Consider the following 18,821-nt stretch of genomic DNA (forward strand, 5'->3'; position numbering starts at 1 on the left):
AGGATGGACGCATTGCTGCTGGAGGTGTACTAAGAGATAGTTCTGGGCAGTGGATGAGAGGCTTTGCTATTAATCTTGGTGTAGGACAAGTCTTAGAAGCTGAGTTATGGGGCATCTATCTTGGACTGAAAATTGCTTGGGATATAGGTTGCAGTGCAGTTGTGCTTGAGTCTGACTCAGCGATCGCGGTACACCTGCTAAACAAAAATGTGGAAGACCTTCATCCTCTTGCTACTATGTTGTGGGGATGCCAAGACTATATAAACAAAAACTGGGTTTGTTCTATTCATCATGTATATCGTGAGTGCAATATGGTGGCGGATAGATTAGCTGAATTGGGTTCATGTCTTGAGCTGGGTCTGTCAACCTTCCATGATCCTCTTGATAGTATTAGGTCTTTACTTAGTGAAGATTTACTTGGCGTTTGTAGGCCTCGAGCCATAATTTCTTTGTTGGGCGTTAGCCCCGTTTCTTCACCAAAAAAAATTAACGTCTCAAATGGTTGCAATATCCAAAATTGAGGCTCCTTAAATCTTTCAGGACAGAAATATATAGCAAGAGTTTTAGGAAATTTGTTCCCTATTTCCTCTTCAAATTAATATATTATTTGATTAATAGAGGAACATAAGTAAACAGAAGTTATTGTGTTTAGTATATTTCCCACTCATGTTTAGTACTTTGTCTGAAACCAGGCCCTTTTTTTTTTTCCACTAATTGTTATATCATTCTTATATAAGTATTCAGTAATAGGAATCAAAATCAATTTGATTACTAATATGCCTTGTACATAATAAAATATGTTTTGTATATTTACTAGTAGAAAAAAAAACTTAAAATGGCAACTACATCATACTATATAATAAAATTTTATTTCCTATATTTTTAAAATTTTACTGATGTTTAATGATAAATAATCCAATATATTTACATTATTATATTATTCTAAGCATTCATGTGATTATTTAAAATAATAAATATAAGTAATTTTGAGAAAAAAAATAACAAGATGAGTTTTTTTTTTTTGTTCATCAAACAACAAGATGAGTTTATATGATGGCCTGATGACTTTTTTTTATTTTTGTTGCCAAAGTTAGAAATAAGGAGGGGGTTTTCTCACGCACACTACCAAAGTGTCATGAGGATTCGAACATGAAACTACTAGTTTGCAAGTTAAGAATTTACTCAACTGGTTTGAAAGGGAGAATGAATTAAATAAAACCGCAAACTATATCGTTAATTTTGTTGTTGTTCATTTACCATTTCAAGTAGTTCCCGTTCTCTTTTTAAAAATGTAAAAACAAACCGTACCTACCAATAAAATGAAAACATTACCTGAAGACATATGTATTCAAATGGGTAAACGAGTAGATGTTAAGTTATCTTCTTTTTTTTCATCAAGCTAGAAATTGCCAAATTAGTATCACCATGCATGATAACAACAATACATGCACGGCATGCTTCTATAAGTTTTACTCCTTATTTTTCCATCAAGCTAGATCTTCCAATCCCTTGTCAACGGTGGAAACACTACTCTCGCTCCCAATGTTCACATAAAATCAATTGTAAATCACTTCATTAGATTAGGTGCACAACTCATTAACCAACAAATGGTGATCGCACAAAACAAATGAGTCATATATGAAACTCCATTAATATTAGGAAAAAACTTAGATTCCTTAAAACTGAGGAGGAGTTCGTCCTCAAAACAAACAGACTTTTGAAACTTGGCAAATTCAATTCCTTTAATTTTTTTTCTTTTGAATTCCCTTAACCTTTTTTTCTTTTGAAGTTTAACAAGTTTCAAAATCTCATTTGTTGTGAGGATGTCCTCCTCAATTTTAAGTAGCCAAGCCATACTAGACATTTTTGACATAATATGTATTCAGCAAGTTAAATCACATTTTAGTACATAACAAGGTGATCCAACGCGTACATGACAGAGAGCACAAGAACAAGCTGAAGGGCGAACCTATGATTGAGAGTTTATAGATATTACTCAAACCAATACAACTTTATTGCATACTACTACCCTTACGACACACCTGCAACATAATTAAGTCACAGAAACTAACAAGTTATCTAATTCTCGGTTTCAGTCTCAGCAGCACCAGGTCCCCCTTTGCCGTGGTGGCTGTGGACATGCCTGTGGTCATGAACATGCCCATGCCCATGCTCGTGGTCATCAAGAAAATTGTCACCGTAGTTGATTGCACTCTCCTCTGATAGAACAAACGAAAACTTTATATATATATGAGTTGATTTTCTCACTCCTCTTTTATCCACTTACATCCCCTTTGTTGGAAATTATATATTCTCACTCATTTTTTGTCAACTTATACTCCCTTGTATGTTAAAGTAAAAAGTATTAAAAAACCAAAAAGGAAGTGGAAAAATCAACACTCAAAAAAAGATGTAGAAAAAAATAGAGTTTTGCTATTTGGACCACATTTACTAAATCACATTGCTGACCACCTCTCTAATAGAGGTGGCCCCACCAGTGTATGTGGGATCCATCTATATTAGTGAGGTGATCAGCAATGTGATCAATAAATGTGGTACAAATAGCATTAGTCTCTAAAATATACATCACTTAACCATCATAGATTAAGCCATGCAAGTACAACAGCCACTAGCCCTCCATGCAGAAAGAGTAAATAACATCCAGAGATATTCTCAGAATTAATATATTTTGGAGCACAAATGCTATATATATCTAGTACAAATTCGAAGCATAATCATTTTCACGACTAGTGCACCTTAATTAAAATGTGCCTAAATTCACAAGTCGTTACTGGAAAGAAAGATACAATTACTAATTTAATATATATGATTTAGTTAAGAAAGCGAGAAGCTCACGAGTTGGAGCAGCTGAGACCTCAGAGGAGATGAGGAGAACAGCAAAGACAAGACCAAGAAGAAGAAAAGCCTTTGAGGATGCCATGTTTTGCTTAACAACATGCACGAGACGATTGCTGAGTGAGCATAATGTGGCTTGGTTCTCCCTATTTATAGAGCGCCAAATTCAACCCCTATTTTTCATCTTTTGGACTTTATCAAGCAATGCTTTTTCTTTTCTTTTCTATTTTTCTGGTTTTGATGGGTAGGGTTGATGGGACTACGCATTAAGTAAGCTTTTATTAGAGGCGGGACAGCAAAAGAAGTTGTTTTTTTGTGATTAATTGGATGGGATATTTTCAAGGTATGTGGCAAATGGGCTAACTTAAGCTTCTGATTCATCATTTCAGGTCACAATCTTGTAGAGTGATCATGAGAGGTTTTTCATGCCTAATTTAGCATTCTTAGAAGGGATTGATATAGTTTTAGTTGAGAGATTTCTCAAATAAGTTTATTTGAGGGACACCCTTATAAGACTCACCGCACATTTTAATAATCCAATACCATCTAGTGTTTAGATATTTTCTCAAAGATCATCTCTGCAACTATCACTTGAATCCGAAACCATTTGATCATTCAATTAGATAGTTATTCTTATAGTCTTTTCTTGAAATACCGTGTTTATCTATTTTGTTGATTTCATCCTGATGCAATAATCATCTAAAACAAGGGTAGTTTTTATATATAAGTTATTTCAAACAAATTCTTATGAAAAATAGATGGAATTACAAAAGAGAAAAATGAGATTAAACAGAAACACAAATGCATCCGTAGGTTTTCTTTGTGAGTCATAGAATCACTATATCATGTATAAATATGTTCAAAATTAAAGATTTATTTTCTATTGGATTTACCTAATTATGTAGTAAAAGGACATTTACACTAATTGTATTGGATTTACCTTAAGCATCAAACTATTAGTCAAGCAAAAATGAAGATAATTAATGTTGATCTTCATAACTCATATAATATTTACTCGATAGCTACAAAGTACCTACCAACTGCCCACTGAATACTTAATATCAATTTACCGACTGCATGTACGACTGCATGTACGGCAATGTCACACAACCTGTGGTTTTATTTCACGTCATTTTCATAATAATTAATTCTTCTGCTTTCGCTTTTTAGCAAAATTATTCTGAAAATATATGACCCCCTCCCTCTCTCACGTCATTTTCATAATAATTAATTCTTCAACTGCATTCTAAAGACTAGATAGGCCCAAGAGGAGTCCTACGGAGAAAAACTTAGTTGCAATGGGAATAGTACTGTTTTACTATTTTTGGCCAATAATGTTATGCCACATCAAAGTATTATCACAAATGTTATAGCGTTATTAATCGGGGATAACATTATAGAAGTCTTTCTTCCCTCCCTTGCCTCTGCCATGGCTTCAACTTGAAGCTGTGTTACAGTGCTAATGTGGTAATTTTGAGTCATTAAGATAAAGTAGAGAAAGAATATATAATATCCAAAATTGCAAAGAGATTTCAATATCCTAACCGTTCTCTAAAATCTAATTAGTCTCAAGTAGTTGCAATATCCAAAATTGAGGCTCCTTAAATCTTTCAGGACAGAAATATATAGCAAGAGTTTTAGGAAATTTGATCCCTATTTCTCTAAAAATTAATATATTATTTAATTAATGGAGTAACATAAGTAAACAGAAGTTATTGTGTTTAGTATATTTCCCACCAATAACGCTACGGGCACCAACTTGTTTACCAACTTTTGGATACCAACACATGTGGCACATGACATGGCAACTCATGTCATCTGCCATCTCATCTATTTTAATTACATAATTTGTTATATAAATAAAAGAATTTCACACCGAAAAAAAAACAGAAAAAAAAAACAAATAAACCCAACCGTTTAATATTTATGGTCCCTTCCGTCTTCCTCCTTCGCCTCCCCTCTTGAAAAACCCTAGAAATTCAACAGTCCTTCAATTGAAGAATTGAAGCTCTCATCGCACCATTCTATACAGCCACAATAACGTCGTCGATAATATTTCACTAGCATGGACCTGTAGCATAGCAAAGGATATATTATCAAGTCATCAAGATTTATACAAAAAGATTTAGGCGTATTTATGTCATTATGAATAAGCGTATGCATCAGAACCTATCCGCATATATTCATGTCTATTTGTACATGAATCACTTATTGTTCTTTCAAAAGGGAATTTTTCGTTTTTGTGATGATCGCAAGGCTTGTGTCGGGATTGCTGGAGCAATTTATGCAGAATTTTTGTTTTGTTTTTTAGTTATCATAAAATATGAGTATTAGAACACTAAAACCCAAGTGATAAAAAAATTGCTCAAGTACGAACCTATCGACGACGTTATTGTGGTTGTGGAGAATGGTGCGATGAGAGCTTCAATTCTTCAATGGAATGACTGTTGAATTTTTAGGGTTTTTAAAGGGGGCGGGGTGTGTTCGGTTCATTTTTACACATGATTTTTCATGTTATTCACCCACTATTTTGAGTTAGTTCTTGACATTTTATAGCTTTTTACTTCCTTTTTGTGTTTTCTTAGATTTTACCTTGGTTGGAATGAAAATGAGCTAAAAGTGCATTATTGGTTATAAACTTTGTTTTTGTTCATTTTCGTAGGTCAACTTCTTGGCCTGGGATCAACATGCTCTGGTGCTCGGATGAGGTCATGATCTTCATGAAACTTGTTCCAATGGATGTTAACTACAACATATCCAAATTTGAGCTCCATTGGACAAGTATTGCCTATCCAACCAATCCAGCATGTTACCACAGCTCTGGAAATCCGAAGTAGTCCAGCTTTTACCTCCAATGTGTCACTTGATTCTTCTTGTTACCATAACACTTGGTAACAAGAATTTACCTTAGTGAAAGAGATATTTTCTGAGGCAAAGAGCATATTTTCAAGGACAAAGCTTCATCATGGCAAGGGGACAATGGGTGAAGGCTTTGGAGGAAAGAATGACTTTTATATTCAAAGTGTGAGCTGTAAATTGATGGGCAAGGGAAAGGTGAGTGCAATCTGAAGTATGAGAGGCTTTTGAACGTGGGTAACCTTTGCATTCTATTATTCCACAATTTGGAGAGATTTTGGAGCTGGAGATGAAGCTTGGAGCTAGGGAGCTCAAGGAGGAAGACAAGGGCAACAAAGCAAAGAGTGGAAGAGATTTCCACCATTGAAGACCTTGAGCTCCCATGTTCACAAAATCTGTAACTTCTTTCTAATTTTGTTTTGAGTTTGTATTTGGAATAAGTATGAGCAACTAAACTCCATAGCTAGGGCTTAGGTTGAAGCCCTAAACATGATTACCTTATTGTTTTGATGCTTGAGTGTATGAATTTCTAGATATTGTTGATGAATTCCAATTCACCAAATTAATCTATCCTTGATGTGTGTTTTTCCTTGGTTGGCCATCTTTGAAAGCATGCTTCTTGAGATTGTTGGGATTATGTGTATCTTCATGTTATCCTAAGCAATAAATGGATGAAGTAAGAATCATCCATGTGATTTGGTTTCTTGAATACCTAATGTAAACACCATGCTATTAGGATTCTTGTGATGTTCATATTCTCTTTGAACTTAATGGGTTCTCCTTGTAATTGAATCGAAGTACGAACCATACCTAGGTTCGGTTATGGGGAGGGCACAAGTATTGTAGCACGAACCATGCACTTTACGTATATTAGAGAGAATCAATGCGTCTTGAGCCACGACCCATGGTCTTGATTGCGAACATCTTCATCAACACGTTTAGAGTTCATCACTTGAGTATCCATGAACATTGGTAGAATTGTTTAGGGTGGATTCCAAAACCCTAGTGTTTGTTACATCTTGATTCCACTCTTTGATAATTCATCTCTGCCATTCTCATTTAATTTCAAAGTCCATTTACTTTCATGCAATAGAAATAGGTCACTTCAAACAAATCAAACCCCCCCCCCCCCCAATGTGTGTGTGAGTTGCGTGTTTGACACGTTATGTGTCTTTGTTACTAAATTTTATCTGTTTCCGTAATTGTTTTGGACCTTTGGTCCGCGATGTGTTCTTGCATTTTCTGTGCTGAATCCAACCGTATAAAGAACGTGAATTTTGGACGTACGGTTGGAAAGTTATAGGCAAAACACTGGACAGAGGTCGAAACTGAAAAACAGAGAAACGAATCTGCCAAAAACGACCGGTCGTTACTGTTTAGACGACCGGTCGTCACTGTTCACGACCGGTCGCACTGTTCACGGCACTGTTCACAGGTGATGCAGTGGTGATAAAATGGCGATAGAAAATGCTGTTTGTGTTTTTGTTTAGTTTTCTTGTGTTGTTTGATTTCTTTTACACTTCTTTACTCGTTTTTAGTTTCCATTTTGCATTTGTGCATTTGTGGTGTGTCAATTAAGTGTTCTTTACGTACTCAAATTAGAACTTATAGGAAGCCGACAAGTTCTTCGTGGGATCGACCCCGTACTTACATAATCTATACTTCAATAGATTCGTGCACTTGCAGGTATTTTTAATTGGTTGTTTGCACATTAATTTGTGTCCTCTTAGGAATGCAACAGGGTGAAGGAGGAAGACGGAAGGGACCATAAATATTAAACGGTTGGGTTTATTTATTTATTTATCTATTTTTTTTTCGGTGTGAAATTCTTTTAGGTGCGATGAGAGCTTCAATTCTTCAATGGAAGGACTGTTGCATTTCTAGGGTTTTTCAAGAGCGGGGGGCGAAGGAGGAAGACGGAAAGGACCATAAATATTAAATGGTTGGGTTTATTTTTTTTTTTTCTTTTTTTTTTTCGATGTGAAATTATTTTATTTATATAACAAATTATGTAATTAAAATAGATGAGATGGCAGATGACATGGGTTACCATGTCATGTGCCACATGTGTTGGTATCCAAAAGTTGATAAACAAGTTGGTGCCCGTAGCGTTATTGATTTCCCAGTCATGTTTAGTACTTTGTCTGAAGCCAGGCCCTTTTTTTTTCCACTAATTATTATATCATTCTTATATAAGTATTCAGTAATAGGAATCAAAATCAATTTGATTACTAATATGCCTTGTACATAATAAAATATGTTTTGTATACTTACTAGTAGAAAAAAAAAACTTAAAATATCAACTACATCATACTATATAATAACATTTTATTTTCTATATTTTTAAAATTTTACTGATGTTTAATGATAAATAATCCAATATATTTACATTATTATATTATTCTAAGCATTCATGTGATTATTTAAAATAATACACGTAAGTAATTTTGAGATAAAAAATAACAAGATGGGTTTTTTTTTTTTTTTAATCAAACAACAAGATGAGTTTATATGATGGCCTGATGATTTTTTTTTTTTTTTTTTTTAGCCAAAGTTAAGAATAAGGAGGCAGTTTTCTCACACACACTGTCAAGGTGCCATGGGGGTTCGAACATGAGACCATTAGTTTGTAAGTTAAGAATATTTTCCACGAGACTAGACCCTTTTAACGGATCTGATGGCCTTTACTCAACTGGTTTGAAAGGGAGAATGAATTAAATAGAACCGCAAACTATATCGTTAATTTTGTTGTTGTTCATTTTTACCATTTCAAGCATTGACTGAGCATATGAATGCTACCCTTGGCAGGGCAGGGGGCTGGGGCTGCTACATGGATGAGGATGGGGCTATTGTGGGGGTGGGGATGATGAGGGGGCAGAAGCTCCTCCGATGGGTTTTGATGAGACTGGGAAGAAGGAGAAAGATAGGAGGAGGGTACTTAGAGTTGAGAATATCTTGAAAATGATGAGGGTAGTTTAGGTATATTAAAAAAAATAGAAAAGTTAGATATAGATTCAAATTTCCATTGAGAAGTTGGTTTTAATCCTAGGAGTTTGTGACTTTGATACAAGTCCTTTGACTTTTGTGCAACAAAAAATTACATTCCTTTTTAAATATTTTCTGATGTAATATTTTTATTTTTACTTTAAAATCATTTTTTGTTTCAATGTTGCCCCTTATGCCTTGAATCGGGTAACTATAATTTATAATTTATGTGATAATTACAAGAAAGAATTGTTTATGACCATAATTAATTAACAAATTAAATGCTTATGACCACAATAATTTTGGTATATTAATTATGTTGCCTTTTTTTTTTTCTTCTTTTAATTGCATCCATGATTTTGTATATTAACGTTGTCTTTATTTTTTCTTCTTTCAACCCAAAAAAATCATTGGCTTTCTTTCTTATTGTTTACGACCTTTTTATTAGGTAAATTGAAGAAACCAAAAAAAAAGGTATATTGAAAATAACAAAATATCTATATGCCAGGTAGATTATATATTATCTAATACTTCCCCTAATAATTAGGTACAATCCTATATTTACCTAGTAAGTTATGTACATAATCTTACATTTACCTAGTAATTAGGTATATAATCTTATATTTACCTGCAGCGACGGACCCAGAAATTTTTCAGCAGAGGTGCAATTTTCAAAAGCTAAGAGCTCAAAAAAAAAAAAAAAAATAGACAACTAAACATCCTTGTAATTTAAACAATACTAATATTATTCATAATAAATTTAAAAAATAACATTACAATTAACCTACAATTGTTGCTGACGAGGTTTCATATCATAAAAAGAAAGGGCTTGAGTCTCATAAACTACAGTCTCCAAGATCTATATGCAACCGTGTATATGGAACCGAATCAAGTGCTAACACATGTAAAATCAAAATCAAAATCAGCAACAAGGGACAGGGAGTATAATCTATAAATAGACACCAAAATTGCTTTTTTTTCTCTTTTCTATTTGTATGTTCCACAGTAAAGCAAATAGGTACAACTATATCAAGCTTCTAACTAGTTTTTTGCTGCTTTGACATGTTCAAAAGTAGGATTGCCTACTATTAACCGCTTACCCTATATTAGTCCTTCAAACCTTGACATAATGTCATAATTGCAGCATAACTTCAGAATAATAATCAAGTAGAAACTTCCAGTTCCACAAGCTAACAATAACAACTAAAGGAAAAAATTACACATACCAAAATTCACTAATTGGAGCAAAATCAAACATACCCAGCTGGAAAAGAGAAAAAAACCAATATTCTAACCAAAGTTTCATAGTAGCATTTCCTAACGAACACTGCTTAGAGAAGAGAAGAACCCAATTGGACCAACTAAAAGTTTAATGTAATTTACGTCATTGAGGAAGAAATGCAGCATACCCAGATGGAATTTTGCCTCTTCTGACAGTTGGGTAAGGACTTTGAGCTTCTGTAGAGCCCAATCGAGTACAAGTTTTGTGTGCATTTTGAGAGTGAAGCAAAGGGGGTTTTAGAAGTTGGCTTAACGAAAGTTGAAGGAAAAGAAGAGGAGGTCTTGCAGTTTCCCTATTTTTTTCGGTTTTTCTTTTAAAAACCCTGGTCCAAAACGCTCGTATTGGCCAGGCTGTGTTGAAAAAAAATACAAGCGCGCAGAGGGCAGCAGCTGCATCGCAGCGCCCAGGTGGTTTGGGCATTTCGTCGAACATGTTGCGTGCGTCTCTGGTCTGAAGTAGAGGTGCAACTCCAGCTGCTCTAGTGGACTTTTCCGGCGACCGGAGGTGCAGGTGCACCTCCTTGCGCCTGCATAGGTCCGCCACTGTTTACCTAGTAACCAGGTACATTAGAATATATATATATATATATATATTAATATAAAGTACATTAGCTCATAGTACCTATATATTAGGTACATAAAAACATCATCAATAGTTCTCTTGTTTATATTGTTTTTTATTTGTTGCTATGCTTAAACACCACGAATCAACTTGATAAGTATTAAACATCTTGTGTTTTCTATATTTGGATGTTTACCTGATGCATAAGTACATAATTTCATATCGGTGTTTGCCGCATCGATTAGTATAATATGTGGGTCTTTACTTTTATTGATTAAATTATATTTTATCCATATATTAGGTAAATATTCACAAGGAAATAATACAAATTCTAAAATTCTAAAATTCAATTACAATAAAATAATGCATTAAATTTGGATTCTCAATGTTTTTCCTTATTTACTACGAAGGGTAAAATCGACACAACAAAAAAATTAATAAAAGTCAAAGAATCTACATCTAAAACCAAAACGGCGAGGACTTAGCCTAATGACAACTAATTATTTTGGACATAGATCTAAAAAGCCCATAAAAAAATTGCACTTCTTGTTGCTCATATCTTGAGTAATCACAATACCACCTCCCCTAGGCCTGCATGGTGTCTCGTATCTTGTGTAGTCACATTCCTGAAAAAAAAACACAAATGTGATTACTGATTTTATGCGAATTCCAGGTGAGATATAGGGTTGGTTCCCGAATCCTTTATAAACACATGAATGACATGTAATAGGACTCCAATCCAATTTCAGGAAAAGCAAATAAATTGTTATACCTCACGAAAAGCAAAGTAAGACAAATTATCAACCACAGCATTTTAGGCTTGAAGTCGAAAGATATACGTCCATTAATGTCTTCCACCAGGTTCCCCGCCAACTAAGACTCATTAATAAGGTTGACAAGGTCGAAGAATATCTACCCGCGTAAACCATTATATTTGCCTTTGTGGGGCTAGTGGAGGATTGAACCCTTCAATACACCTCATCAAGCTCAACGCAGACCCGTCGTTGTCGAAGCTCCATTCAAGTTGGGCTTCCCAACGAACTTTGGACCATGGGCTTCATCAATAAAAACTAAACGTTGATAAGCCCATTTGAAACGGAGTTTTGCACTTCTTGGCCCAAAAGTATATTTGGGTTAAATCTTAGGTCCGAGTTTGTTTTCCTTTGAATCAACAAAAACGACCTCTATCCTTCGGATGGACCCACGACCCGGCGTTCCAAAAATCGGAATCGAGTGTAAGATCCCCAAATATTTTTCGTTTCTTTTAATTTCTTTTCCCACACTTTCTCGGCAGCCAAACAGACCGGTAGGGTTTCCATTTCTTGTTTCATTCTGAATTATTTGCCCTTCATTTTTTCTGATCTAGCTAAATTAAATTATTCAAATTATTCAAATTGCTTTTTGTTTCTCTTTTGTATTGTAGAAATTGAACTTTTCTGGTTGTGTGCATCGAGATCGAGGAGAAATCCAACATGGGGTTTTTGGTAACGACCTTAATTTTCCTTGTGATTGGGATCATTGCTTCTCTGTGTACCAGAATTTGCTGCAACCGAGGACCTTCTACTAATTTGTACGTTTCCTCATTATCCAATTTCACTGTTTTCTTTCTCATTTCTTCTTTTATTGTTTTTGGTTGTAGCTCTTAAATATGTTGGGTTTTTTTCTTTATGTACAATATGTGTTTAGCTGCTGAATTTGTTAATTTTAAGATCACACTAGTCTTACAATTTAAGAAATATTTGGTAGTGGGGAGCTTAGGATTTGATTCATGTCAATGTGCTTAGATGTTTTCAACCATACATATGATTAGGGATTTTGCTATTGAATTAGTTGCAGTATTAGGGGATGCGCTTATGCTTTTTTACAAGTTAATTGGTTGAATAACTACTCATTTATGCTTATATATGACTTTGGAGAATTATGCACTTCTTGTAATGTAAAGAGCTTTTTTATACTGGGGAACTTGTGTGGAAACTGGGTGAATTTGGTTAGTTGGTTCGTTTGCTTTATATTACAATTAAGTGGTTTATCTGTGTGTACTAAGACTCTCGATTGTAGATTCCGACCCATTCATGTGTAGATGTAACTCGAAACCTTCATTCCACCTGGGGCCATCTTTAAGTCACTGGCGCGGGGGCCTTCAAGGCCCTTGGCCTTGGATTGTTCAATTCTTAGTTCTTTGTTAAGACATTTTGTTTTGTTGAATGTGATTGAATTTATAAAAATATGTAGTCTTATTTTGTTTTGCGAAAATAAAAAATTCAGCTTAATATATTTGCTTTCACAGTTTCTAGCTGATCTTGTATGTTATGTCTGCTTACGAATATGATAATTCAGAATATCAGTTCTTGAAAGTTTATTGTTCAGCGTCTAAGAATGGTTTGAGAAAATATGTGGTTTGATTTGGTTACACCACCAACTCATGAAAGTGACATATGTTTCTTTGTATACAAAGAGACTATCTTATATTGATACTTTTCTCCTTGTTAATACTTCTTTTTGCTTCCTTATTTATCTAAACTCATGCTTTTCTTGTGTAAAATACTGAACTTTATATTCTTATGCAGGTTCCATCTAACATTGGTTATTACAGCAACAATGTGCTGCTGGATGATGTAAGTTCTTGTGCAAGATGTATATCGTATCTCTTTTTTATTTCATCGGTATTAAGAAGGCTTTTCATTAATCAATAGGTAGTGGAACATTAATTTGTGCCAAATGTCCTATATAAATTTGTAGTTGAGCATCTTTGGACTTCATTTTTGCTGTCTTGCATCTAAGCTGTGCTTTATACATCCCTGTTTGAGTGCAAGAAAAGGGTGTATGGCCCGAAACAAGCAGTTATGCTCAATTATTGGATTATTTCCATTTTGTTCTCACCCGTAATATTTAACGAAGCCTTTGCATATATTGGAAAAACAATGTGTATGTTATATGCTTCACATTGAAAATCCTCCTCCTCAGAGGCCTATAGAGCTTAGCCCATATAGTCATTTGACTCATTGCAACAGCCAATCCACCCCCAGCAGTGACATTGTGTCACATCATGGTGGAGGACTTGTGCTGTCTGTCATCCTTCCTAGTTTCAAGGGGAAGAGAAAGGAAAAAACTGAATCTTCTTGTTTCAAGTGACATGAAATAAAAACCCCATGTCTTCCCTGATTCGTTATGAATCTGGCGGCGGCAGTTATGTTGTTACAGTGATAGCTTAGGAAGAGTTGGTCATTGTGCTTGATAGTGCTATTGCCTAAGAGGTTAACTTTCTTTCTTTCCTCTCCTGCCTTGATATGAAGATGTAAAGACTCAATGAATTGGTGCCTGTTGAGTTTATGTATTTTCTTATTTTGTTTAATCTGTTACTATGTGGTATTGATGAGTGTTTTTAACATTATTAATCTTTGATACAATTTCTCAGTGTAATGTCCTTTTCTTTTCACCCTTAATCTTCCTGACATGATTTTATTCTTTGGCGTTGTTAGGTGGGCAATTGTATATCTTGCACAAATGAAACCACTCATAGTCCCTATTCTAAATGAAGGAGAGTGAAGTTCTGTTTCTAAAAGCATAGATTGCCATATTGGTTACGTGCCAATCGGATTATGTATCATCTTCAGAGAACAGCAAGTTCTAGTCCAATTGATTATTTAGCATCTTCTGGTGTTGGATTTGTATGTAAATGTTGGAGTGTCAACTTTGAATTTGTTTGGCATTGTTGCCCTACATCACCTGCTATTAAATGTTATATGTACTCTCATTCATTTAGAATTCACTGTCAGACAGTAAGAAAAGTATAAATGTGATTGGAATGTAATAAGTTATAGAGATCGAATGAGCTGAGAAGTTTGATGTACTCGTGTTGCCAACTTTAGCCTATGAATGATGCTTTAGGCTTATGTTATTTTTTTCCTACCCTCCCTTGATTGTCATTTTAGATTCAATTTCATACCCAACACATACTTTGAAGATCCTTTTAAAAGAAATCAACAATTATTTCATAAAATCCACATATTCGAAATCGAGTAATGCTATATTACCAAAACAGAAGTAAAAAAAATCTATATCATAGGCAGAATTGAGGAAACCCTATATTTTTTTTATAACTCTAGTATTGTTGTTTGAGTTCAGCTTTGCTTTGAAGGTTGGATAAGTATGTTTTGGATGTGATTGTGTTGGCATGGGATTGTAAAGTGAAAATTGAGTTTTGTTTAAAAGATAGGTAGATGATAGTTCCACTCTCAATTTGTCATTCTATAATTCAAAAGTAATCATTTTATTATTTTTAAAGCACTCAAAGGGGGAAAAAAAGTAGAATGAGAAAATGAAAGATGAATTTTGAAAAATAAAATAAAATATGGCAAAAGAATTAGAGATAAAAGTGTTTTTGGTGAAACAAATTGTGGAGTTGTTAGCTTCTTTTACTTTTTTGTTTGTTTTATGCATAAAGTGACCTGGAAATAACTCCGGAAACGAAAACGATGCATTCTATTTTTGTAAAACCCTAAAAACCCAAAACCCATTTGTAAATCCTTGACTGTGAGAACCAAACACGAAAACGATGGCTACATGGACAAACCCAAACGAGCTAATCTCAACGACGTCGTCGACAATTCCCACAGCATTTCACCACCATAAGGCAGTGCCCTCCTTCAGGACATGCATTCCTCTGAGTAGCAAAAGAAGAAGTGCACTGAAACGGCGATGTTTTGGAGTTGTGAGCTGTTCATTTGCACCCATGGAATCGGCCAAGATTAAGGTGGTTGGGGTTGGTGGCGGTGGCAACAATGCCGTTAATCGCATGATTGGCAGCGGTTTAAATGTGGGTTTTCCTTTTACTTTTTCTGGGTCTTTGCTCAAAGTTTGAACTTTTCTCTCTCTGTAACAGGAAAGTAGGGTATTTTGTTTGAAGCCCATTTCTAATTGTGCATAAATTTTGCTGTTTATATATCTCGGTTTGTACATTGTTTGTATTTTAAACATGTATCTCTTCTTCGTTTTGCAATGTGTTATAATTGCCTTACTGTACAAACCCACTTCTGTTTCATAGTTGTTGTTAAAGACTTTGATTTTTCTTTTTCTTATTTGTTGCTGGTACTGGATTGGCTTGATTGAGTAACCAACTTTAGCATGGCATGGTAATTTAGGCCTAAAAAGGAATTTTCTGAAAGTATTGTTAGCAATGCTTTGAAGATTACTTGCAATGATTTGATTACTGATGGTATGTTGCTTATTTTGACATTAGGGTGTTGATTTCTATGCCATAAACACGGATGCTCAAGCACTATTACAGTCTGCTGCTGAGTACCCACTTCAAATTGGAGAGCTTTTGACTCGTGGACTAGGTCGGGCACTCTCCTTTTGATATAGGAAATCTCCATAATTTATGTGGGCGTGTACATATATATGTCAATTCATGATGTATGTATGAATATAGTATAGTAATGTAGCACTGCATTTTATGTTTGCACCTACATCTGGTGGTGTTTGCAGTATCACGGATCTGAATTTGTTGTATACTCTATGAGGTTCTTTGATTTCAATCATTTGATAGAGGTGCAGGTACTGGTGGGAATCCACTATTGGGGGAGCAAGCAGCTGAGGAATCAAAAGAGGCCATTTCAAATGCTCTGAAGGGCTCAGATCTTGTGTTTATAACAGCTGGTATGGGTGGAGGCACAGGGTCTGGTGCTGCCCCTGTTGTTGCACAGATATCCAAAGAGGCAGGTTATTTGACTGTTGGTGTGGTTACCTATCCTTTCAGCTTTGAAGGGCGTAAAAGATCCTTGCAGGCAGGTGTCAATTTGGTCCTTACTTTTATATCTTACATTGGCAACTTCATAAGTGCTTACGAGGGATCTATATTAGTAAATACTTGATGCTTTTTTCTTGAATTGTATAAATCAAATGTTTCCTTTCCTAATATCCTTAGATAGTTGATTTATACTATGAGTTTATTACTCACTAAGCATTCACATCTTCTTAGCCTGTTGTTGTTATGTTGTTTTGAATGATGTATTCTTTAAAATCACTCTATGAGACTTTCATTTACATTAGTTAAATAATTGATTCAGGGGGTAGCAGAATCAAAAGATCTTCATGTCATCTTGACCAGTTTAAAAATCCATGGAAGTTGATGTGACCCTAGTTCTTCTTTAATAGTGCTTTTGGGCCTTAGGCCGAACTACAATAGTATCCTACTTCCCTATATCTAAATCATAACTGAAAGCTTTTACATGATCTAAAGTTAACTAAACTCTATTCAGTTATTGATTGTTTTTTCCATCCATTATGAGCATTGAGGAGAATTCTTTCATGCATTCATTGGCGTCAGGATGGTGTGTTTGCAGGCTCCAAATTTGACATAAAACCAGTATTTCCGTTTATCATTGACATGCATATAGATAAGATGATCTGTTTACCAGTATTATGGGTTGGAGAGAATTATCAGTTTTTAAATGTTTGGCATTATCTAAAACATAGTGCCATTTTCTTTGTCATCCAAATTTTTAAAAATTGTTGTCTTGTTTTTGCTTCTGTCAGGCATTCGAGGCCATTGATAAGTTGCAGAAGAATGTTGATACTCTTATAGTGATACCCAATGATCGCCTTCTTGATATTGCTGATGAGCAGACACCCCTTCAGGATGCTTTCCTTCTTGCTGATGATGTTTTACGTCAGGGAGTGCAAGGAATTTCCGACATAATCACGGTGAGTACTTTTTTGAGATGCAGAAACATATCAGAAGTTCAAATTTATTGACAACTAAATTCAATTAAGCATAGCCTTGCACTATTAATAGTTATATTATAATCGATTAAATACATCATGATTTGTGAATAAGAAAGGAGTGAGATGCTGAAACTATTCCAATTATTTTAGAATAGCTTTATTTGCATACTTTTGGATTTGAATCATAGTAGTCACCATATTCTGATAAATTAAAGTTTTGCTCCCTTTATTTGTAGATTCCCGGACTGGTAAATGTGGATTTTGCAGATGTAAAAGCAGTTATGAAAAACTCAGGAACTGCAATGCTTGGAGTAGGGGTTTCCTCCAGCAAAAACCGTGCAGAAGAAGCAGCTGAACAGGCGACTTTGGCTCCTCTGATTGGATCTTCAATTCAATCAGCTACTGGCGTAGTGTATAATATCACTGGAGGAAAGGACATAACCCTGCAGGAAGTCAACAGAGTGTCTCAGGTACACTTCAGTGTTTTATGAATATTTAATCTCAAAAGCCCTTATAATTTTCTGTTTATTTAAAAATGTAACGAGAGCATTCAATTTATTGAGAAGTGCATGTTCTCGTATGGATGCTCCTTTCCTCTAAAAGTTTAGCGTATTTATGCACCTGTCATCAGTGTATGTGATATAAAATGTCAGTCTTTCCCCCCAAATCTTAAGAGAAAAGGCAATAAGTTCAATGTGCTCCTCAATTAGTTTTGCGAATTGTCCTACCTCAGTGTTTTTATTTCAGTGTTTTTACTTTTGAAAACGAGGGGAAGTGGTAAATTTTTGCTCGTGGTTGGTGCTGGTGAGAGTTTTTTATTTTTCCCTTTGCAGTGTAATGAAGTTTGCATATTAATGTAAATTTTCAGGTTGTGACGAGTTTGGCAGATCCTGCTGCTAACATAATATTTGGAGCTGTTGTGGATGACCGCTACAATGGAGAGATCCATGTGACTATTATTGCAACAGGCTTTTCACAGTCGTTTCAGAAGACACTGCTAACAGACCCGAAGGCAGCAAAGCTGTTGGACAAAGTAGCAGGGGGTCAAGAAAGCAGGGGAATTCCCCTTCCCCTGAAGTCCTCAACCTCGCCACCCAGCGGTCCATCAAAGCCATCTCCCAGAAAGCTCTTCTTTTAAATCAGTTTGGTGTTTTTTAGTCTCTTGTGCATTTGCCTTGTAATGATATTGAAGCTCCGATTTATGAAATGTGATTACTTTTTATCCATTTACCTTGCCAATATTTAGCGCGATTAATAAACCTTTTGAAGAAACGCAACTAGTGACTGTAAGGTGACTGAATTCCTTTTTTTGGCCAGAAACTGTAAGGTGACTCAATCAGTAGCTACAAATATAAGTAAAACCGTGATGTTTCAATCCTTTTTCCTCATGAAAATAAGAAGAAAAATGTGTTTTTTTCTTTTAAGTAAAAAGGGTGAAACTTATGTCATACTGTCAAGCACATCGATTCAGCACCATTCGACAGCATAGAACCTTAATGCTCATACTGCTGGGGTATGGGAACTTTGTGAATCTTAACGTTATGATTGTGGTATG

The 18,821-nt window shown here is 35.0% G+C and overlaps 2 protein-coding genes and 1 long non-coding RNA gene across 3 annotated transcripts; 2 read left to right on the forward strand and 1 right to left on the reverse strand.

Annotated features, from left to right (window-relative positions):
* Positions 1–1,863: 1,863 nt before the first annotated feature.
* On the reverse strand, positions 1,864–3,100 carry LOC148295002 (uncharacterized). Its single transcript, XR_015835032.1, has 2 exons — positions 2,857–3,100; positions 1,864–2,219 (listed from the first exon to the last, which is right to left on the reverse strand). It is a non-coding gene; the product is annotated as an uncharacterized LOC148295002 (long non-coding RNA).
* Positions 3,101–11,711: 8,611 nt separating this feature from the next.
* LOC110766632 (ATPase, V0 complex, subunit E) lies at positions 11,712–14,305 on the forward strand. The gene is made up of 4 exons (XM_021969998.2): positions 11,712–11,846; positions 11,964–12,110; positions 13,108–13,155; positions 14,020–14,305. Exons 2-4 carry the CDS (start codon positions 12,013–12,015, stop codon positions 14,084–14,086), a joined length of 213 nt encoding a protein of 70 aa, XP_021825690.2. The 5' UTR covers positions 11,712–11,846; positions 11,964–12,012; the 3' UTR covers positions 14,087–14,305.
* Positions 14,306–14,969: 664 nt separating this feature from the next.
* FTSZ1-1 (homolog of bacterial cytokinesis Z-ring protein FTSZ 1-1) lies at positions 14,970–18,492 on the forward strand. Its single transcript, XM_088252751.1, has 6 exons — positions 14,970–15,356; positions 15,780–15,879; positions 16,097–16,326; positions 17,078–17,245; positions 17,503–17,736; positions 18,135–18,492. The coding sequence occupies exons 1-6, from the start codon at positions 15,096–15,098 to the stop codon at positions 18,402–18,404; spliced, it is 1,263 nt and encodes a 420-aa protein (XP_088108877.1). The 5' UTR covers positions 14,970–15,095; the 3' UTR covers positions 18,405–18,492.
* The last annotated feature ends 329 nt before the right edge of the window (positions 18,493–18,821 follow it).

This window comes from Prunus avium, chromosome 4 (assembly GCF_965620075.1).
Source record: "Prunus avium chromosome 4, drPruAviu1.hap1.1, whole genome shotgun sequence".
NCBI lineage: Eukaryota > Viridiplantae > Streptophyta > Magnoliopsida > Rosales > Rosaceae > Prunus > Prunus avium.